This window comes from Megalopta genalis, chromosome 5 (assembly GCF_051020955.1).
Source record: "Megalopta genalis isolate 19385.01 chromosome 5, iyMegGena1_principal, whole genome shotgun sequence".
Lineage (NCBI taxonomy): Eukaryota > Metazoa > Arthropoda > Insecta > Hymenoptera > Halictidae > Megalopta > Megalopta genalis.
The window spans coordinates 28181635-28206801 of NC_135017.1; the positions used below are offsets into that span (position 1 = coordinate 28181635).

At 33.1% G+C, this 25167-nt stretch overlaps 1 protein-coding gene across 4 annotated transcripts in view; it reads left to right on the forward strand.

The window, feature by feature from the left end:
* dgo (ankyrin repeat domain containing protein 6 diego) overlaps positions 1 to 25167 on the forward strand; it is a 336204-nt gene that overhangs the window by 105793 nt on the left and 205244 nt on the right. For all 4 annotated transcript variants that reach the window (XM_033474115.2, XM_033474116.2, XM_076522204.1 and 1 more), the window contains one exon: positions 4665 to 4763. In XM_033474115.2, the coding sequence (XP_033330006.1) occupies positions 4665 to 4763 (99 nt within the window). The remainder of the gene's footprint in view (positions 1 to 4664; positions 4764 to 25167) is intronic.

A 25167-nucleotide genomic window follows, 5' to 3' on the forward strand; every position in this document is an offset into this window, starting at 1 on the left:
ATCCAAGAAAAATATTTTGGTCATTGTACAGTAAATCAGTCCCTTCAACGTTAAACAAAAATTCAAGTAATTCAGTTCTGTTTTAAAAATTGTGTACACACTTTTCTATCCGTGAGTCTTAAAACAAATACATTATTATGATTATCAATATTCGACGTGGTTGCAATCGTTACACGACAAATTAAAAACTACTTCGTAGTAATAATTCGAATGATCTAACCTTACGATCGCATTTAAAGAACATCGTCGCTGTACATGATAAATGAAAATTGAATACAAAAGATTCGAGAGATGCGTGCGTCCCCTAATCAAGTCCAATACATTAAAATATTCGAAGCATCATGATCGAACGGAGAGGGCAGAAATTGCGATAAGATTCGCGAGTCATTTACCGTGGAACGGTCGGCGCTCGGTCGAATTTTAATTATCGTTGATGAAGTCGTAGATTGATCGAACGGCGGTCTCCTCCGGATACGAAGCGCGGGAATGCTGTATATTAATTACGTTACGTATTTGCATGTCCGTTGTGACGGTCGTCGTCGGTGGGAAGGCCGATAAAGCGTGGTCGGGACGCATTTGTCAAAATGTTGCTCTCGCAAATGGCTGCCAGGCAATCTGTACGATTATCCATGCGGCCATTACAATTACTTCCTCCTTAATTGCGCCGATGAAATTAATCGTCGTATGGCTTTTTCCTCACCGCCGGCGATCTACCAGCTAAAGTGCTTTATTACGTTTAGCCGGTGCAGACGCTGCGGCGATTCGTCGGTATCAGATGCGTGAAATAATTCAAATAATGGAGATCGGTCACGATATCGAGGGACATGCGATCGAGTATTTTTCAATCGTGTTTATGGAATGCGCCGGATGCCTCGGATTATTTCGTTCGTATCGTTCCGATTAAAGGAACACGGCTGGGAAACAGCGAAATCTTGAATCAAGAGCTCGGGATCTGCGTACGAAAGCGAAATTTTTCGAAGAGTAGAATCGTGAAAGTTGAAATAATATATTGTTTTATAATGTACATAAGAATCACACATTATAGTATACAGAGCAGTTAATTATAATAATATTAATAATATTAATTGTACAGAGCAGTTGAAGTTATTATTAAAATAGAGAACAAGAGCATTGTAAAATGAACGACTTTAACGAGAAGAAATTTTATTCTATTTTTAATTGGCCCTTGGATCGCGGGTCCATTTTTACCCCGAGCTACAAGAGTTCACTTAAATTCTAATTTTTAAACACCTTAATATTGAAATTAATTAACATTAAATTAATATCTATGCTAATAAGAGAATGTTATCTTTGATCTCATCGAAGTGAGTTTAAAATTATATAAATAATAATTGATATTAAAAATTTGGATGAATCTAGTTATGAATCTACCACAGCTAATCAAAAATCTGTATCGTCCGAAGGTTAACGACTTTAACTTGACCGACGTTAGAGCATAGCAATTTGAAAATATACTTCGAAACAATTTGTACAGTCTCTGTTTCTTTTTATGAGTGAAGTGAGTTTAAAATTATATAAATAATAATTGATATTAAAATTTGGATGAATCTAGTTATGAATCTACCACAGCTAATCAAAAATCTGTATCGTCCGAAGGTTAACGACTTTAACTTGACCGACGTTAGAGCATAGCAATTTGAAAATATACTTTGAAACAATTTATACAGTCTCTGTTTCTTTTTATGAGTGAACTGAGTTTAAAATTATATAAATAATAATTGATATTAAAAATTTTGATGAATCTAGTTATGAATCTACCACAGCTAATCAAAAATCTTTATCGTCCGAAGGTTAACGACTTTAACTTGACCGACGTTAGAGCATAGCAATTTGAAAATATACTTCGAAACAATTTGTACAGTCTCTGTTTCTTTTTATTTATTTCATGCATGACACAAGATGGGATCGTGTCGCATTTCTCCATGTCAAAATATAGTTAAGTGTTTCTAGGCGAAGTAATCGGTGCCACGGAATCACAGGGCTGGTTTGAACGGAATTTATGTTGTTCGCAGGTCATTTTTTCGCGAGCTTGATTTATCCTCAGAAATATTTATTGTGTGTGATATATTGCGCTCACCGTAACTAGTGTGCGCGGATAAGATATACTTCTTCATTAACACGCGAGTTGGTTCGCTCTATTACTTCAGGCAACGAGGCACAACCTATGCAGGAAATCCGGACCTAGGCTGCTGCTGCTGCGTCGAAATGATGTATACTGTGATTTGTTAAGTTTACGCAACATATGTTCTCGCGGGTAACACAGAGAAAAATCGAACTGTTGCGATAACGCGTTAGTTTCAGCAAACCGTGACTACCGGAATCCCGATTCTCTTAGGCTATAGGTGATTAGTGCATAGACAGACCGCGGATATTTAAAGATGCTTTGTAGGTGCTTAAAATGTAATTTTCTAGGAGGAAGAGAAAACACTGCTATCTTCTAGCTATTAACAAAATTATTTATTTATTTTTATCTTTGCATGTAATTAAGGCCGCAATAGCGGTATAACAAAGTTTTTTTTATCTCTTACATTAATGATACATGCATTTATGAAAAGAAGAATTGCTTTTAGAGAAAAGCCTACTATATGTGTCACATTTTAGTTGCAGGAAAATATAAAAGTACCGTTTCTTTAAATCTGCAGCGCCCTGTAAATGCCAGACTGTCGCAAATTACTTAAGAATATGAAAGTGTAGAAAACATGAAAAAATGCTAAAACATAATTTCTTTAATATGATGCATGAATTTTTTATTAGGAGGTGTATTGCAAGAATTGTGATTTTATAATACTTCAGGTATATTATTGTAAAAGCCATAACATTTACTGTCTATGTATTCTTATATAACTTGGAGGTCTTGCTTTTTCCAATACTTATTCTTGAAGTATATTAATTATGTTAAGTTCTGGAAAGGGGCGATTCCTCGGGTCTTTTAATGTAACTTTTTCCTTAACGAAAATGCAATCCGCGGCTTTGTTCACGAGTTATTAATGAAAAACACTGACCAATGAGAGACGAGCTTAGCTGGCGCAAGACAGCCGAGCCAACGAACAGTCGAAGTCCAGTTCCGCTGATTGGCTAGGTCGCCTAGCGCTAGGCGAGCTCATCTCTCATTGGTCAGCGTTTTTCGTTGATAACTCGTAAACAAAAAGCCACGAATTGCATTTTCGCTAAGGAAAAAGTTACTTCGAATGGCCTGAGGAATCATCTCTTTCCGGCTGTTAATATAATTAGTGGATAGCCTGTATATCTTCACCGTGCATATCGTAGTCGTTTTGGCAAAAACGCATACAGTGTTCTACGATAAAATTAAAAAGGAAAGTACGAAAAATACTATTTAATTTGGCTTAACTGAACAGTTGTGTGCAAGCTGAGAAAGAGAATGTTTCCTTTTGGAATTTGAATTACTGATTTGTGTCATTGATAACGTCGAGAAGGTGGGAGGATGGAGCATCTTGAACATTATAAACAAACCAGAATCGACGCACGAGTGAAGCAACGGAGTAATCTAATAATATACTGCATGTCGTCTGCCTAAAACAGCTCTTGAGAAGTTAGACTCGTCAATGTCTACAGTGGCACATGAAATGAATGACGATCCCAACTCGTCATTGTATGTCATGGGGTTAACGCACTATTACGATAAGATACGTGCTTCCCACGATTGCACAAGCTTTCGATCACTCGTCCCAACGCTAACAATGATCGATTGATACCGATAGCTTGCTTCAACCTCTCATCCGTCGCTCCCGCGAGTTGCGATCCCTCGGAGCCACCGAGATCCACTAAATTTAACTGCGATACTTGGTGAACACTATCTCGAATCTCCTCCGGCCTCTGTACTTTTGTTCGTCTGAATAAGAAATAATGTACTAGGTGTTCCACATTTTTTCGTACATCCCTCTCTGTATCTGATTTCTGACAAAAATTCTACGATTTTGACACAAACTTAATCATTTTTTTCCTACCGTGCGCCACTCTTTCACTACTTTCTCGCAACGTTGCTTCTTGTTCCGACCGAACGAGTTGCCGTGAAATAATGCCAGACGTCGGTTTTCGGGAGTGGAGAATGCATATCGCGGCGCGATACCACTCGCCAAACCACTGTTCGCTAATTAAGGTCGCGCCCAGTTCGATTACAGCAGCTAATTCGACATGAGAATTTGCGGCTACCTATTAATTACACCACTAATTAGACCCTCTCTAGATAAATCGGTATGATAAGGTAATTGACCCTCCAATTTAGGTACAGATCATTTTCCGGAAGCAATTGTCTAAAATACAGTGTACAATATAGGAACACCTTATCCTTTTAATTAATTAAGTTCACAAAGTTTCGTTCGATGGAATGGTTTAAAATCATATAAAGATCAAATAGATAAATGTATTATTCTACACTGTGATTTAAATAAGGATAACACTGTATTAATTATGATCAGCGTTAACAATACGAATAATAATAGCTCAGCCTTATTACATCACTTTAATTGTCATATCTATCTGCACGTAGATAAATTAATTTATTCAATAATTTTACCCATAGAAGTACATTTCTATTTTTCATATTTACGAAGCCAGAAATTTATGATTTTGCCACAAGCGATAATGGAACAGTTAATTAACAAAAAATGATCATCGTCTTACAGAATGGCCGAACACCTCTTCAATTGGCAGCAGCAGCCGGTCACGTAGACGTCTGCGAAACGTTTCTTCTTCGAGAAATCGACGTGAACGCAGCCGACAATGTGAGTACCGTTCCATAAACTATCTCATCCTTTTTTAATATTATTATCATTTCTTTGTCGTAATAATTGCGTTACGAATCGTGTATCGCAGAGATGCGCGTATTATTAGCGCGGCCATTGTCCGAGAAAGAAGGTGATACTCAACAATGTCTAATTATTGGAACTTAATAGGCGCTATATCTCGATTTATCATTTTTCTATGAACACGAGAGCGATCGTTACTCCGGAATCTTTCCGAATGATTAATGATTGGTAATTGCTTCAAGGATAGCCCACGCATCAGTCTGACAAGATCGATTTCTGACGACTTTTGTTCAGTGTGTATATATGTATATACGAAATGTATCTAATATGCACTCTACAATATCATAAATAGACTGCGGATCTCTATGCGAAATAAAAATTTTTGTTGTTAAATAGAAATTAATTTCTTCTTTTAATAATCTCAATAGATGCACTAGTTGATATAAATATCAATATGAGTATAATTATGAATATAAATATGAATATGAACATGTATATGGAAATAATTAATATGAATATGAATATAATTAATTTTAATATGAACATGAATATGAACATAATTAATATGAATATGAATATGAAAATAATTAATATGAATACGAATATAAATAATATAAATATAAATACGAATATGAATATGAATATAAATATGAAAATAATTAACATGAATATGGATATAATTAATTTTAATATGAATGTGAATATGAACATAATTAATATGAATTTGTACATCAATTTGTACAACATAATTATTATGAATATGAATATGAAAATAATTAATATAAATATGAATATAATTAATATAAATATGCATATGAATATGAATATTATTAATATGACTATGAATATAATTAATATGAATATAAATATAATTAATATGAATATGAATATAATTAATATGAATATGAATCTGAATAAAATTATCAATCATTTATTTCTTTAATAGGCTGAAATTCCTTCTGTTCCATGTTTCACCTGCATTTTCGTCATAGAAGTATATAAAGTCCACAGTTTGATTATTAAATTAAGTCTGTAACAGAAACATTTCTTCGATTTATGAAATATTCTTCTCCTCTGTAACAAATGCAACTTTATTGAATCGTTTATAGATTCTGTTAGGCAATAGTGTTCCATTCCGAACGTTTTTCATACTTTGTATGTATTGGAACGTGCAGACTTGAATGTGAAGTGTTTTTAAACTTCACATAACGAATGCTATTTATACCGAATTGTCTACCATTTAAATTCCAGCAATCAGATTTCGCAACCAGGTCGGATCAACATTAGGGCTTTTAGCTTTCTGAATAGCCTTTTGTGCGAAACGGAGCCATGAAATACGATTCTTGCGCCGCGGCTAACGGTTCCAGAAGCACAGACACTAAATTCTGAAGTGGCAAACGACTCGGACTTGGATAATAATTCACAACTCTGGGTGGGTTGTTCTGCATGTCGGTTGTGCAATATATCAGTACGAATATACCGGTTAATGAACGGTGCAACGATAATTACCGTGTAATTATGGGTTTACGTAGTTGACGAAGGAAGGGTGATCAGCTCGTTACAGTTTTATTTGATACCTGCATCTGAAATACGTAGATCAGAAAGGATCCCGCGAGGTATCGATTTGTGAGATGTCCATACATCAGTCTGTTAGTAATTGTCTCAATTATCTAAGATTCGATCCCCTAAATCATCTCTCTGATTACAGGATAAAATAGTACGCATAATATTTACATGCGTACGCATATAAATACGCATATAATATACGCATATATTCATAAAGAACATTCTTAATCAGTTAGCTGTATTTGACGAGTATACTTGTCATGGAGTATTTTGTGTCATGACGAGTATTGGTTATTTAAGTTGCAATTGTAGTGAAAATAAAACCATATTCTCAAATTTCAAGATGTTTGGAATATTTTGAGACCAGGTCAGAATAAAACAAACAAATAAATATATTATAAATATATTATTTTCTTTAAATATTGTTATAACATATTATAATAAATATACTATATGAATAATTTACGACATTGGTGTTCAATGTACAAAGCGCCATTATGTATCGTTCCTCGTTTGGCTGAATACCACTCTACAGCAGCAAATTGAATTTTTACCTTTTATAAGTATTTGATTTTTCCTGCGTTTTTCGATTATTATGTATGTAGTATATGTTAATGTTCAGTGAATAAGTAAATATTAGTAATAAAATTGTTAACTTAATAATATAAAATAAATGCGTATAATGCAGTTAACACACAATATCAAATTCATTCTGATTAAGAAATTTTACGATTCAAAATATTATATTCATACATATGTTAATGTGCGATCATTAATATACCCTATTACTAAGTTTTTCGGATAGCAATTCAATTTTTTAAATAGAGAAAAGCGAATGACGGTTTTTATACATTTTACTCAATGTATCGAAGAAATACATCATTTTTTAATTAAAATTCAGATGATTGAATAAGTATCGAATTTATATATAGATTCATTTATTTGAATTCAATTCGTCAAGGAACTCTGCAAAAGCATGATTACTTTGCGAATAATCTGCAAATGAATTAGTCGCAAAGAAATTATTCGTGAATAATTTATTGACGAATAAGGTGATAGTGATTTATTCGTGAACAAAATTTTACGCGAGTAAAATCGTTCAATTATTCAATCATTCTAACAATCATCTAGATAAAAAGTTATTCGAACAATGCTCAACACTGCCTTACCTAATATCATCCAAATAATTTAGCTCATCGGCACCGTGTTAAGATTAAGGCGCTGTTCTACCACGCGGAGGGGAAAGACAAGGATTGTTCCGCATGTATCCGATACCGTAACGAGCGAAAACAATGATTCATTGGAAACATCGAAAGAACGATCGGGATCATCTTTGTTATCGCGTAAGGAGATCCATCCGGCCAAGGCTCTATAGTCCTCGCAGGTACAATGCATCCATTGGGTGAGTGACTGACGGCCAATCTCTCCCCTCCCTCCTTCCTCCACCTGAGAACACGTTTGGCTAGATCCTGCCAGCAAGGGGTACCAAGGGTGCTTGCGTTTCGACTCGGTCTACGCGCTGCTGGTGGCCGGCGAACATTCGTACTAAATTCTCCTGTATATCTTCTTGCTCCGCCGCATACTGTGACAGAAATTATATCTTCCTTTCATCGTTTTTTTTTCTACCTGCTTATTGCCGACGCCAGTTAACTGACCATTTTAAGAGAATGAGAGGTTATCGTGCGGGGTTGATCAATAATACCGGTGTATACATGTGTTTTCTTGCCGCGTACGTCCCATGTGGTACCACCGGTCGTTGCGTGTCCCGCGGGCTATCGTCTCAAAGAAGAAATTTTCTGAGAGAACTGTTTTAGGAGGGGATGCTGATGCAGCTTGGCATTTGCTTTCGTCGAGAATGCTAATTGTCGTCGAGTTGGGTAAGTGTAATTGAGAAGGCACGGCGGAGAGCGGTAAAGATAATTTGTTTGTGTTGGATGTCGTTCAAAAACTCTGATCTACAGTCATTTCTCCCTAATTTGAGTTCACGTTGCGCATAAAAATGGGCGATTTCGGAAGAGCTGATACGATTATTCGAGCCTTGCTTCTTGTTTTTATAATTGTTGACATTCGGTAACTATAAAAAACGAGCCGCGAGGCTCTTGGCAAATTATCCATTTTTGTGCACAATCTGAACGCGAATTAGGGAGTAATTACTGCACCCCGTTGAGCGACTTCTTTGTCATTTTTTGTGATTTGTTGCGATATTCAACTGAATGGAATATTATGGAATAGTATGGAAATAGAGTTGGGCAGTAATCGATTATTTTGTCATTACTTTTTTAATTGATTACGAAATGTAATACTGGTAATCCATTAATCAATAAATCGTTGCTAGAACAAATTAGTAATCATGATTACATTGAGAAATTTGTAATCAGTGATCTGTGATTTATCCTCGCCACTTGCTATTGTGGATTCGGCTGAGGGGCCCAAATAAAAAATTCCGTTGAATCATGAAACATATGCAGATTGTCTGAAAACTATTCAGAATTATTATTATATATTTATATAATATATAATATATAATAATATATAATTATATTATATATAATTATTATTTATATATTTATATTATATATTATATAATTATATATTTATATTATATATTTATACAATTATATATAATTATATTATATAATATAATATATAATAATATATAATATATTTATATTATTATTTTTTATATATTATAATAATAATATAAATAATAATTTTTCAGTTAATCATAATGAGAAAAGTAATCGTTACATGATTAATGATTACTGCGTTAATCGTGACCAGCGATTACATTTTCTTCGATTACTCAAGTCATGTTATTCGTTAGTCATGATTACTTGATTACTCAAGTCATGTTATTCATTAATAAGGATTACTTGATTTCTCGAGTCATGCTATTTATTAATCAGGATTACATGATTGGTTAGTAATTGTCAATTTGACTCCTAAAAGTTGATTAGCTAGAAGGTCTAGGTAGTTTTTATATAGATCCGAAACACCATAGAAAGGTTAAAATACGAGAAAATAAACAAATTAACATGGTCTGGACTGTGGAAAGATTAAAAACAATTGCGAAAAATGTAGGGTAAATGTATCAATTTCTATGCTTATTAAAGTGACGTTCGAAGTTTTTGACAAATTAAATAGTTTCTTTTATCTATATCGCCCTTCTTAAAATATTTATATTGTATATTGATGTCTTTTATGTGAGTAGAAATTTTGCATAATTGAAGTATACATATAAAGAACACAAAATATTTAACTAAATAAATAAAACAGCTATTGAGCGAATTACTGTGCCCTTAAAAAGGTAAAAAAGTTAATTTCGGTGTATCAGTTACTGTGTCTTTACCAGTTACTGTGTGTCAATTTCAGTACACTGATCTAATTACTGTGCTTCAATTATTGTGATTAGATGATTTCTGTGATTTAGATGAATTCTACGAATACAATAGTTACAATACTTTTATTCTGAAAAGCATTATTTTCGTATTTTTTCATCTTTATCTGGAACGCGTTTCTTAAATGTTGTTTTGACAAAATCAAGGCGAACCCAAATCAAACCATGTATCAGAAATTAAAAAAATTAATTTCCGCGTTTCATATAAGTCTTAAGAAATTAAAGTCCCGATTCGGCTATGAAAATTACACGACGACTATGATAATTCATTTTATTTAAAAAATTCGAAATCTTTAATTTGATGATGTTGCTTCCAAATATAAATAAAATTATCTTAAGGATATAGCAACCATCGGGGGGGGGGGGGGTGGCGCTGTAATTGGCACACTCCCGCCCTATGTTTAATTCAAACGATTCCTTAAGCGGAAGTTGCGGCGCTCGTGGTCCCGAGAAACGAATCTTTGTTGCGCAGCATTCGGGAAATAGTGAACCCTAACGAACAGATTTCAGATCGAAAGGTCAATTGCCTTCGTGATTCTCACAATACAACAGTTGGCCTCGGCTTTTTACTATTCGGAATACACAGTTATCAGGGAACAGTGGCCGGGATACGCGTACCTTTTGTCTGCATAAGGCAGTCCGGCGAAGCGCGGTGGTACCGGGGAACGTTGCCTCGGTATCTGCAAATGAAAGTTCGATATTTATTGGTGACCGACGAAGAAATGCACAGCGGTCCCCTGTATATGCCCTTTTCGATACGTTTCCACGTGTGCTGCTGGGATTATGGAAACCTCGCGGAACATTATGCCGCCGCTTTCACGGAAGCTCGGCTCAGGTTCTTTTGCCTGGTGAAGAGATGAAGTGCGAACTGGTCTCGGACAGATTCGGCATTCGATGCCATTTCAAAGGACCGCGGAGACATCCTCGAGGTTTTTGCTCCAAATGAAGATAACGTTGGACCTTAACCCTTTGCACTCGAAGTCATTTTAAACTCTGAACTTGAAACAGTTTTTCCTTAAGTCAGAAAAACTGTTTCAAGTTCAGAGTTTAAAATATATATATATATATATCTTTTATATATATATATCTTTTATATATATTCAGAGTTTATATGAAATTAAATATTGTGACTCGTGGTGAGTCGAAGTCACCAGTTGATTACAAAGGTTTAATACAAGAGTTTCGAAAATAAAACTCATACAGTTCTTCTGAGATATTGAAACTGTTCTAAAAAGTTGATATGATATGATATGATATTATAGATGAATTGATGTGATACAGCGGGGGACACTTTTTAAAACGATGAAACTGTTTTGAATGGAACGACCTGAATCCTTTTTTAGAATATTGAAGGACTAATCTACTAGACAATGACAAAAATGCTTCTAAAATTAATAACTTATATGCAAGCTGCAAATTTCATCGAAATCGGTTGGGAAAAAATCGATTTTTGAAGTAATAGATAGACCATAGATATTTGTATCTTCTCATACGATACCGAATTTGGAAAATAATCTCTTTTTTGAAATAGTAGTTGCATGTGAAAGTAGCATTTCAAATATATATATATTTTTAATAGTAACTCATAGAGAAATACTATTCGGAAATAAGTATCTCATTAAAATATAAGAAAATACATAATTCATCAAATAGTAATATTTCACAGAATAAAATAACGGCATTCCAAGCAATAGTATTGCAAATAAGAGATTTGTAATAAATTTGTAATAATCCTTTAACTTTTTATTGTACCTTGTACCTACGTCATAGAAGAATAATTTATGCATATTAGTTATTGATTCATTTTGTTTCCTGTAAACAAAACACAGTTTTCGAACATAGTATCTTTTAATGAATTTCGTTTATATATTTTACAAGTTTTCGTATTATATTTTAGAAATAGATTTTTAGTAGTTTTAGATTTTGAAGTAGATACACACAGATACAAACAATTTTCGTTCATTATTAGTAACATAGTTAGTTATTATTATTTATTATTAGTTATTATTATTAGTAACATATTTCCATTTAGCATCGATTTTATTAATTTGTTTTTATATAAACAGTATTTTATCGTCTTCTCGATTTTGAGGTAACCAATAATATTTCCATTTTGTATGACATACTTTTGCAATATTAATTTAAACATTTAATGGAATAATATTTCCCAATAATTCTCCATTTAAGCATTAAATGAAATAGTATGTTCAAATAGGATTTACTCGTGCGAAAATTAAACATTTACTATTTCGTATCAATTTATTTCAAATTTTCCACAGCCCTATGCGCGTTTCTATAGCTGTTCTCTCAAAACAGTTCGAATCCTCGCATGCGAGGGAACTTAGAGGAACCGTGAATGCCTCTGTATTAGCGAAGTAACAGCGTGACTAAAAAATGAGCCCCACACAGCACTGCACGCCTGATACTCGGAGGGTTAAATCTGTGTAATCCGGAACTGCATAAATGGCATGGGTACTATAATAGAATAATAGTACACCCTTACACACGATAATGGTGTATTATAAAATCTATAACAGGATATTACAAAAAACAATAATAGTACATTACAAAAAATTATAATAGTATCCCCATCGGGAATCTAGCGTGGAAAGTACTTCTACGGTTGCAATAAGATTTTATTATCATAAACGTACAGGAAATTGTGGTACACAATAAGGGAACGGTATGCGAGTAAACTATGATAACGGACGCGGAAAACGTTAATGGAGATCGATATGCGCAAAATAAATAAATAGTAAATTGGTCGATGCAATGAGCATCAACCATTTTATACAACTGATTTTTCAAAAGAAGTCGTTGAAAAACTGCAGATAATTCGTCCTAGATATCATGTATTTCTATACGTGTGATATGTTAAAATATCATTGAATTTTCATCCTAGAAGAAGGCGCGATCGAGAATTACATACTAAATGTAATTCTTTTATTCCGGACTTGCAACTTCGACACTAGCACGTCTGCTGTAAGAATTGCACAGTGGTCCTTCTTGACAATGTAACTAATTGTAAGTATGCTTAGGAGTAGGTTACATTTCTTCCCCTTTTACCCCCCCCCCCCCTATAAATAGTGTGTATAAACACTATATCAACCTATTGAACTCATGGTTCAGATTGCTGATTTATAGGGGAAAAAAGGGGGAAAAATGTAACCTACTCCTAAGCATACTTACAATTAGTTACATTGTCAAGAAGGACCACTATGCAAAGTCCATAGGGACTTTTACACGTAACACAGATATAGCATGACGAGTAGGTATTTTTAATTTTATTTACTAATCTTTACTAACACTTTCTTTCAACTTTTCTACACGTTGTAATAGTACTTACTCTATGGTTTGTAGAAGTATTATGCGTAATGATCGCGTGTAATGATTGCATGTAGCGATTCTATGTAATGATGCTATGTAATGATTGTACTTAATGATTGTACGTTGGATGGTGGGTGGTTACCAAGAGCATCATAAAACAATGTTCATACTATATCGTTACGCAAAATGTTATAAAACGGTTGGCATTAAATATAATTTATTTAATATCTGAATATATTTATTATTTAACATACTTAATGTCTAACATATTTAATATCTAAAATATTTAAAATATTTAATGTATAAAATATTTAATATATTTAACATCTAATATATTTAATATTTAATATATTTAACATCTAATACATATAATATCTAATATATTTTATTTGTTGCCTATAATCTAGACACGTTAGTTTTCCACAGATCTCGGCGAGGGATCTGGAAATTTCAATAAATTATCACAAACGAGATATTCAAGTAATAATATTTATACTCTGAAACCGAACAGATACGAGCCTCGCCTTGCCAGTGTTAATAATGCAGAAAAATAGACCTGCCGAAGTAGCTACCAGCTGTCCCATCATATATTTATTATTATATATTTCAACCGTATTACTAGCTTTTCAAATGGTTTCTCAAAAAAACTCGGTCGTAAATTCGCGGAATATAACGCGGGGAATTTGGAGTCTTCGTAGATACGACGTGAATATCGGTCCAAAGTACCGCGAGGTATGCTGCGCAAATGAAAGCAAAACTCGAACGCTTGTAAATCGTCGTAAATTTTACGGTTATAAATGCCATTCGCAAGCATTTCCCCTCGCTATTTCCTTTACAGCTCGAGTTTGCATGTATTGTAAGTTGGTTTCTCGAATAGCCCCTCGGTACGGTGCTCGGCTGAAAATATTCATGAACTCCTCGCAATTTTACTATTCGGTAAGAAAACGCGGTATCTACATTCTGTGCTAGCTACAGCTAAAAATCGTTTTCATGTACAATTACGTCCATATATCCTTTATTCCGCAGCAAAACTTAAAAAACATATTTTGAGCATGTCTCTGTGTTAATTTTGAAGAGAAATGCTCATTGCCTAATTATTTAGTTTTTCTTCTTATTGTTTACTTACATATTTTACTTTTATGCAAAATTGACAGTCATTCAAATAAAATATACAAATGGAATAGTGATTTTGATTTTGCTGACAAGATTTATTATAAATGCAACTCATGATGAGAATATTTAGTTGTTTATGATTTATTTATGCTTATTTATCAAATACAGAGTTGTTACATGTGCATACGTTCTATATTACTTACTGTTAGCTTCTATTTTTACTTTCTAAGAATTCAAAGAATGCAAGAATACCGATGTATTATTCTTGATTTGTGTTAAAATTATTAAAGGAAGAATTAAGTTTTCTCCTGTTTCTTAGAATCGGTGATGACAATTTTTATGTTGCATACAGGTACGAAATCCAGTTATTGTTAATTTTTTAATGTTTCTTCGACAAGTATGTATTGTTTATTTATTCAATAGTGGAGATCGGGGCTAGAATTTCTGATTTTGAGAAAACATAAAAACTGACTAAAAAGTAATACAAGTACATCTTTCGTTTCTCACTCTAATTTATTGTTAAATTTATTCTACTTTAAGATTGTCAACTCAAATTTAATATATTGCAATAAGTTTTTCATAGAAACTTGTTTTTTTGTCGTCAACTCAAGCGGAACTTTCTACCCTGTCGTGGGGGGCAAGTTGTTAACGCCCTCGGGTAAGTTGTTACTAAGAAATGAATGTTACTTTCTAATGAGATATTTCATTCTCTGATGAAATAAAATACAATTTTATTAATAAAGTTTGTTTATTGACTTCGAATTAACAGAAATACATACATATTTTTGAAAGAAAAAAAAATACTATCTTTGGCACAAATATTAATGTACTAAAATGAAAATAATAATTTGATAGTATGATAATTTAGGAACAACTTTACTGAAACCTAATAGAAATTACCTTTTAAACGAAAAAAATTAGATATCGTCAAACGACTAGTCAGAATCACAGTTCGGACAAATATATGATGCAGCAATTACTTTCTTTATGCATTTGGTATGAGCCCAGTTCTTGGGTAACATACACTAAATCCATTCTTCCCCGAGCTATGATTTAGAATATGCTTCGCAACACAACAGGAACTATTTGTACATTTGAGGCAGCGTAAGTTGTTACTGTAACAATATGCCCCGAGTCACGGCAACAACTAGCCCCAATTGGCACGTGTGGCAATATATAAAAATATTTTGTTTATATTAGGTCTACCGGAAAGTTCTGTCCGATAGTGTCACTTCAAGTTTCAATCCACATGCACATGTTGATTTGAGACATATATGACTATCTCTCTTTATCATTACATTTACACACATGTACTCTCCTAAATAAACTGAAACAAAGATGTCTCATGTCATTATTAAGTGAGATGCGATCGTGAAAACATGGCTACCGATGGTAATGCCAGACCACATGCTGCTTTGGCGACTCGTCAGAAAATCGCAGAGCCACGCTGGGAAATTCTGTCGCATCCACCATACTCCCCAGACCTAGCACCCTCCGATTATCACTTGTTTCTTTCTTTGCAATACTTTTTATAGGAAAAAATTTCAAAACTGAAGCTGATGTCAACCAAGCACTAGTTGAGTTCTTCGCCTCTAAAAATAAATTATTTTTAAAAAATGGCATTTACAAGTTGCCATCACGCTGGCAAGAAGTCATAAGTAACGATGGAAAGTATATTCTACAATAAATATTATTAAATGTATGAAAATTGTGTTATATTTCAATTCAAAAACGGACAGAAGTTTCCGGTAGACCTAATATATTCAAATATTCTAATAAATGCTATTACAACATGTTCTTAAATTTTATTTGATTTATAAGAACAGAATAATAGATGATATTGACGTTAAATAATTAAATTAGACAAAAAAATAGCAACTGCGAAATATTTACTTACTTGGTATGTGACTACTATGTGAATAAAACGCAATCTTCGCTGTCGCGGTCGCTACTAAAATGGTTGACGGCGTGGCATGATCGGTCCGGACTTTCAAAACAATTGAAAGCATAACGCAATTCTTTTATATTTAAAATATATTATCATCGAAACAACTCACCACCGGAACTTCTAGCACCGGTCTCCCCTACTCGAAATACTTATTTTAGAAACATACGACGCACGTTATAGTTTCAAAATTGAATTCACAGTATTATCCGAAGTTTCAAAATTGATCATCGGACTATGTTCAGTAAAAGTTAAATTATTCTCATTACAACGCGATCGAGGAAGATAAAGCGTATCGTTAGAAGGACGAAATCTTTGAATTTATAGCAGCCGCTAATAGCATAATATAATGGCGGAAAGAATGTCAGGGGGCCCGAGAAAGGTGTAGGCCGGCGAAGTTATTTAAGAACATGGACCCGTAGTCCCATGTCGTCTAATAAGTTCTATAAGCTTCTCTCGTTCGTTTAGCCTCGTAAGTCATCGGGACACCGCGGTATCCGAACTGGATCTAAAATCCGACGCGACACAGAATAAATCCGGCGAGTTTCGACATGCCGGTGACCAGCCGGTCGCGTTGGATAAACTCCCGGCTACGTCCATGTTTCAAGATTCTCTCCTGAAATATGGGACGCGGAATGGGGTCCGACTAGTTCTGTAAAGATCGTAATCCTCTTTTTCTTCGTGATCCCATGTTGAAATAATTAAATACCGTCGAAAGGTAGGAAATCGAAGAATGCATCGAACAGAGAACTACAATTTCTATTGTAATTTAATTGTTTCTATTAATATTAATATTATATATCTTTTCTATTTATTTTTTTTTTACTACAATTTCTACCGAAAGCGGTCACATGGCCGATTTTTAAATAAACAATGTATATTTCTCCACGGGATTACAAGTAATAAAGAATTCAGTGTGGATGATAAAGCAGAAAATAACTTTGACGTAACAATTAGAAGACTTTAGATCATCCCATGTTGAAATAATTAAATACAGTCGAAAGGTAGGAAATCGAAGAATGCATCGAACAGGGAACTACAATTTCTATTGTAATTTAATTGTTTCTATTAATATTAATATTATGTATCTTTTCTACTTATTTTTTTTTACTACAATTTCTACCGAAAGCGGTCACATGGCCGATTTTTAAATAAACAATGTATATTTCTCCACGGGATTACAAGTAATAAAGAATTCATTGTGGATGATAAAGCAGAAAATAACTTTGACGTAACAATTAGAAGACTTTAGATCATCCCATGTTGAAATAATTAAATACAGTCGAAAGGTAGGAAATCGAAGAATGCATCGAACAGGGAACTACAATTTCTATTGTAATTTAATTGTTTCTATTAATATTAATATTATGTATCTTTTCTACTTATTTTTTTTTACTACAATTTCTACCGAAAGCGGTCACATGGCCGATTTTTAAATAAACAATGTATATTTCTCCACGGGATTACAAGTAATAAAGAATTCAGTGTGGATGATAAAGCAGAAAATAACTTTGACGTAACAATTAGAAGACTTTAGATCATCCCATGTTGAAATAATTAAATACAGTCGAAAGATAGGAAATCGAAGAATGCATCGAACAGGGAACTACAATTTCTATTGTAATTTAATTGTTTCTATTAATATTAATATTATATATCTTTTCTATTTAATTTTTTTCTATTACAATTTCTGCCGAAAGCAGTCACATGGCCGATTTTTAAATAAACAATGTATATTTCTCCACGGGATTACAAGTAATAAAGAATTCAGTGTGGATGATAAAGCAGAAAATAACTTTGACGTAACAATTAGAAGACTTTAGATCATCCCATGTTGAAATAATTAAATACAGTCGAAAGGTAGGAAATCGAAGAATGCATCGAACAGGGAACTACAATTTCTATTGTAATTTAATTGTTTCTATTAATATTAATATTATGTATCTTTTCTACTTATTTTTTTTTACTACAATTTCTACCGAAAGCGGTCACATGGCCGATTTTTAAATAAACAATGTATATTTCTCCACGGGATTACAAGTAATAAAGAATTCAGTGTGGATAATAAAGCAGAAAATAACTTTGACGTAACACACAATTAGAAGACTTTAGATCATCCCATGTTGAAATAATTAAATACAGTCGAAAGGTAGGAAATCGAAGAATGCATCGAACAGGGAACTACAATTTCTATTGTAATTTAATTGTTTCTATTAATATTAATATTATATATCTTTTCTATTTATTTATTTTTTTACTACAATTTCTACCGAAAGCGGTCACACGGCTGATTTTTAAATAAATAATGTATATTTCTCCACGGGATTACAAGTAATAAAGAATTTAGTGTGGATAATAAAGCAGAAAATAACTTTAATAATTAGTAGTAATAATATAATAAAGTAATAAAGTAATAATATAATAGACTGTAATAATATTAGAAGACTTTAGAAATTGAAAAAAATGTATTTCACTTGAGTAATTTAGATGTCATTCTAATCACACAAAAGAAAGTTTATTATACTCCGCATCTTTTACAGATGCTGAGTCTCTCCAGCGAACATTTACCACAGTCATATTTTTTCTCCATGTACAATAGGCGATTGATGTTTTATTTATTTATTTTTGTTTGCAATATTCAATTTGACATTTCTTTCGTTTTTCATAAATTGTAGCGAAATCTGTTGATGTTCCCTCCATACCTTCTGTTTCTCATACCCGCGAATCTCGGTATCCAGTGGCATTCTACAATTTTCAGTTTTTCTTCACTTTTCTTACCCCAAAAATTTTACTTTGTTACCGGAAACTTTGTACACGCAATTGAAACTTTATGCACTATTATTATTTCGAATTGATAATAATAGCTAAATGTTAATTCGAAACAATTCGAATAATATCCAATTATGGTTGAAGCGGGTGGGAATTCTGGAAATTCTGTTGCCTATGTTGGATAATTTAACATCTTCGATCCTCCATTCTTCCCTGAGAAGATTTATATTACACGCGGTTTATTGCGCGCGCATTTTTCGAAGCTTCTGCCGGGAGGAATTTGGCACACGTTCTTCTTCGTGCATTATACCTTGCCCGATGTCAGAAAGCCTGTAATTATGAGAGGCCTGAAAATAGCTTTTTAGAGGAACATAGGCGTCCGACCCGGGGATTGTTTCTTTTTCAAACCGGATTTCATCTCTCGGGCCCGTTTAGGTCAGGATAGCCCTTCGGTCCACGTCTAGACCGAAAAGCGATTATCATACGACCTTGAACAGTTTTTAATGACGTTGCTTGGCCGGGTAGATTGATCGCGTAAGGGAAGCTATGCGAGATGCATGCAAAGTAGTCGAAATTATTCGAAATTCTTTGATTCGTACCTTCCGGTTTTGATAGAATTTTGGTAACAACGCATCCTTAACCTAAACTTCCTAATATTCATTTTATAACAATTTTCTCTCATTTAATCGCAACATAGACCGCTTAACTTAAACTAGAAAATTAATACATAAATATATATAAATTAAATACATATAGAATTATACATATATGCAGGGTGAGTCATTTAATTCGCACACTCCATATAACTATTAAATTACGATCTTCAATTCTTTCGATGTGCTATGAGCCAAATATGATTTTTCATTTTAAAAGTGGAAATTGACCTTGAAATTTTGAAAACTACACAATTTGAGAAAAGACGAACGTGTCATCCCATCCTACCTTAAAACTATATAACTTTTGTATTTTTGTGATACCGAAAATGTGTTAATAAATAACAGTTGAATGGTTTGAAGTGATAAATAAATTGAAGCCTTTTGTACATGATTTTTTGAATATATGTATATGTGTGTATGTACAAGGATCGACCTTATAAATAACATCGTATGTACATTTTCAATATACCTGACAATTTCAATAATTTATCTTGAGTTCATGACTGCAAAGGCTGAGTTAAATATATTAATTATAATTATTATTTATCTTAAAAGAGTTGTATGACTTTTGAAACATGATAAATATCGTGTGATTAATATTAAATATAATTAATATAATTAAATATGATTAATATTAAAATAATGTATAACTACTAGTCATCTGTTTTAGGCTTGATATGAAAATACTGAAAGTTTAAGAACAGTGCACACGTTTTCAAGTATCGAAACAGAATAATATCAAACATAATATAATAATATATAACATATATTTATCATAATAATATTATATAATAATATAATATAATAATAACAATGTAATATATATATTACATTATTATTATTATATTATTATATTATATATATTAGGGGGACCGGAAAGTAATGTCGTTTCTGCGCATATTTATCTGTTTGAATTTAATGTAAACAAACGACATAACTTTCCGGTCCCCCTAATATATATATTATATAATAATATAATATAATATAATATAATATAATATAATATAATATAATATAATTTAATATAATATAATATAATATAATATAATATAATATAATAATAATAATAATATCCAACTACTGAATAGAGATTACTCTATTTTTGTCTGAATCGATCTTTTGAAACAGATGTTCGTTTCAATCGATTTAAAATTGACACTGCATCGAAAAATCGCTAAAAAAATGCCAGCACATTATGGAGTCTACGGTATTGTAGATTGATTACCGGGCACGGGAGTAGTCTGAACAGGTAAGATTCAACAGATTGATGCGCCAGCCTCGAGGCTTCTCTGCCGAAAAAAAAGGGCACGACTCAAAAGGAACATGACAGAGGATTGGCGTTGTTTTTCCGCGTCGAGTGAGATTTAATTTAGCAAACGACTTTGACTTCGGTTGAATACTTTCGTTCGTAACACCTCGTTTATTTGGCTGTCCGGACGATATCTCGCAGGCTCCTTTAAATACCAGAAAAAGTAAACGGAGAGCTGCGTAAGCGTAATTTATCGCAGCGACTAGCCGCGATATCTTGCCCTCTTTGGAACGTAACTGAATAGCCGAGTGGATTAAAAAGAGGAACGAAGTTCTGAAGATTTAACATCGAAAGACAGTTGCCTAAATCACCGTGACCGGTCGGATAATGACGGGTGGATCGATGATTCATAGTAACGAGCGAGGAACATAAATTTCCTCGCATTTACATAACAATGATGTCAAGATTCTTTTCTTGAAGGCGTCTTCCAATTTTATTGTTGCGTAACCTCGAATGTGTAAGTTATAATTGGACTGCAGATTTTATTCAGAAGCAGCAGACAAAATAAAAGTATTTATGAACGACGATGTATCAGTTTTCATTTATTAAACTCATTAACACGTTCCGTGCCATGTGTACCATCGATGGTACATGCTTACATGTTTCTTTAATGCGTTAACAAAATAGTTTGTAGCAAATATAGAATCGAAGAATTAATTCTACCGCAAGAATGGGTCATGATAAGTTTGTTTTATTATTACATACGATGATTAATAATTACATATAATATATCAAGTTTTAGTAAAATATCAAATGGCCAGCGTGAAAAGTCGAGTAAAAACAACTCGGCATAGAACGTGTTAAAGGAAGGAAGCTGTTTCTCTGTTTAGTCTCTATTCCTTGCAATTGGTGTCAACGACTTTTATTTTGCATAAAGATCCGTAGTCTGGTTATAAATAATCTAGATAGCACAAAAATATCATTATGATGCCTTAAAGACGTCTGTTGTGGGACATTCTACAAATGTCATACAAACGTCCCCCGAATGTCCTATGTTACAAAACTGTACGTCTTAAAGACGTCTTGTAGATGTCCTAAAGACCGTAGACCTATTTATACATTTATATTTGTTCATATTTTGATAACACATTTGAAAGGTTTCATAAATTTCGCTGTAACTATTGCACAAATAAAAATAGACAAATCAAGCAATTAAGAAAGAAAAAGAGAAGTTGCCCTTAACCGCTTCGCTCTCGATGAGAACCAGTTACCTAAAGACCGTAGACCTATTTATACACACATTTATATTTGTTCATATTTTTATAACACATTTGAAAGGTTTCATAAATTTCGCTGCAACTATTGCACAAATAAAAATAGACAAATCAAGCAATTAAGAAAGAAAAAGAGAAGTTGCCCTTAACCGCTTCGTTCTCGATGAGAATCAGTTACCTAAAGACCGTAGACCTATTTATACACATTTATATTTGTTCATATTTTTATAACACATTTGAAAGGTTTCATAAATTTCGCTGTAACTATTGCATAAATAAAAATAGACAAATCATGCAATTAAGAAAGAAAAAGAGAAGTTGCTCTTAGCCGCTTCGCTCTCGATGATGATTAGTTACGTTCTATAGACTGAGCCAACCAATTTCGTTCAAAGTATTAGACACATATTCAAATATAACGCGCGTACTAACTAGTCAACTTTTTTATTGATATAAGTATTATATTTTTATTGATATAAGTATTGAATTTTTAAGTTCTTACAATGTTTATTTGGATATAAGAATGTTCAATATTGCATAATATCACCGTCAAATTTCAAGGAACGTGATAAAATTCGATTTTTACTTTTTTTAATTGGGATCTTTATTTAAAAAACAAATCTATACAGTATAGAGAAAGGGATTATTTTCTTATTTATTTTAGTATTGGTAAATAAATGATAAATGTATAACGCAACAAGGAAATTCAATTAATCATTCCTATCACGAAAATCATTTGCAATCGAGTTATGTAATTAGGTTTCGGGTCTTCCCTGTTGAAACATCTTGCGTAGCGATCGAACGAGTTGAAAGATTGTGCAGCTACTTTCTCTGTAATTATACGACGGCGATAAGACGAATAATCCGGAAATAGGACGAATAAGACGAATAATCCTTATTGCAAGATCAAAAGAAATCGTACCGTTGATCAGCGATTGGTTTAGTTACGTGTATGTGTACATACACACATACGTATCTTTGCTCGTTGGTTTAATGCCTGCCAAGAAAACAGTCGTCCAAAACCTAATTCCCAGTCGTGTTGACGATCATTTATAACCAATATATGAAGTTATTAGCCACTGATTGGATTACTTTTTTTTTAGCAAACTTTCCCTGTATTTACTTATGGGAAACTAATTATTTTACTCTTTTTGCTGGCTGCGCTAATTCAAATACTCGGTGCTCCGGTGAACGGGCTTTTCGTTTCTAGTTTACTTAAAATAAATCCTGACGATGTATCCATGAATCTATGCAGTATGTTACTAATGAACCGGAAACGCTGAAATATTTCCTAAATTGCATAAAATAAAATGAACATAAAAATCGAAGATAATGTGTAACGTGAATAGTATTCTTGCATGTGGCATTGTAGAGGATCGGTTAAAATCGCCTCAATTTTATTAAATGTATGTAACAATAAAATGTATACGGAGTACAGGCGGAGTCGTGTAATTAAAATAATTTACAACATTCTATGGAAAATTATGAGATACGAAGATTGTATTGATTCAAAGTAGAGAAATGATGGCCAGCTTTTGTATTCAACAATTTTCCATAATACGACCCAATACTTTCGATCTGTTTTTGATACTTTTGATCATTATCGTATTAGAGTAATAATTATTGAGTCCTACGCTGCCGTCCTTAGCTAAAATGTCTTATCTATTAATTAGCCATTTCTCAGGATACTTAAAAATATTTGAAACGTCGCATGCTTTGTGTTACGTTCAAATGAAATTCCATTCATTTGTTTTCGCTTATTTAAAAGCTTTTTCTTTTTTAATCTAATTTGTTTAATGTCGCATCTGCTTCATAGCAATTTGTGACCACTTGTTGGATAACATTTTTAGGGTTACATGTAGTGTAATATACAGGGTGTTCCACAATTATCTTAACAAAATTAGCTTCGCGAATCATTCGTTCAACTGTGTTCGGACGCGGAATTATTTAAATTAAAATATCATTTACGTACATTGTTTATTTTCACTGGTACACCTTGCTTAAAAATTTCATATGTTGACCTTGACATAACCTTGATATGTCCTTGAGATAACCTTGATATGTCCTTGACATAACCTTGATATGTCCTTGACATGTCCTTGATATGTCCTTGATATAACCTTGATATGTCCTTGACATAACCTTGATATGTCCTTGACATAACCTTGATATGTCCTTGACATAACCTTGATATGTCCTTGACATAACCTTGATATGTCCTTGACATAACCTTGATATGTCCTTGACATAACCTTGATATGTCCTTGACCTAACCTTGATATGTCCTTGACATAACCTTGATATGTGACTGTTTACTATCACGTAGTAAAAAAAAATCCGGGAAGTCTCGCTTCGTGATTTGTTCAATACTTCGAACGCGGCTCGAGTCCGTCCCGACCATCTGTCAAAGCCTCGTGCTGCGGGCTCTCGAACTTCGCGCCGTCACCTCTCATTGGTCAGTGTTTCCCGTTAATAACTCGTAAGCAAAGCCGCAGATTGCATTTTCGCAAAGGAAAAAGTTACTTCAAATGACCTCATCTACCCCTCATTTTCGGCTGTTAAAATAATTGTGGAACACCCTGTATACAAATAGTTTTGCGTTACATTTTTACATTAGTTCCTTAATCTAGGCTTCTTATGTTACTATACATATAATTTCGCTAAATAATTTGGTTTCTTCTAAGTATGACATAACTTTTGCTGTTTGTAGTTGTCCAAACATTCTTTGGTGGCATTGGGCATTTTTACGTTTTTCTAATATTGTTGTACACTGGACATTCTATTAGGATGTGCTTAACTGTAAGCTCAGTGTTACAGTTGTTACAAAGTGGTTTATCCGTTTTAGAGAGTATGCACTGATGTGTTATTTTGGGCATAGTATTGGGCATAGTATGCCCAATTCTTAGACGAGATAGTACAATTTGCTTCCTTCTTGTTAAATATACTGCGGGATTGATCGAGAATTTACTTTATCTAAGTTCATATAGGAGAGAAGGATTTGAATGTATCCATTCTCTCTTGGTTCCATTTATGCCAAATATTTTTCGTTCAAAATTTCTGAGTATCCTCAAATAGGATTTCAATGTG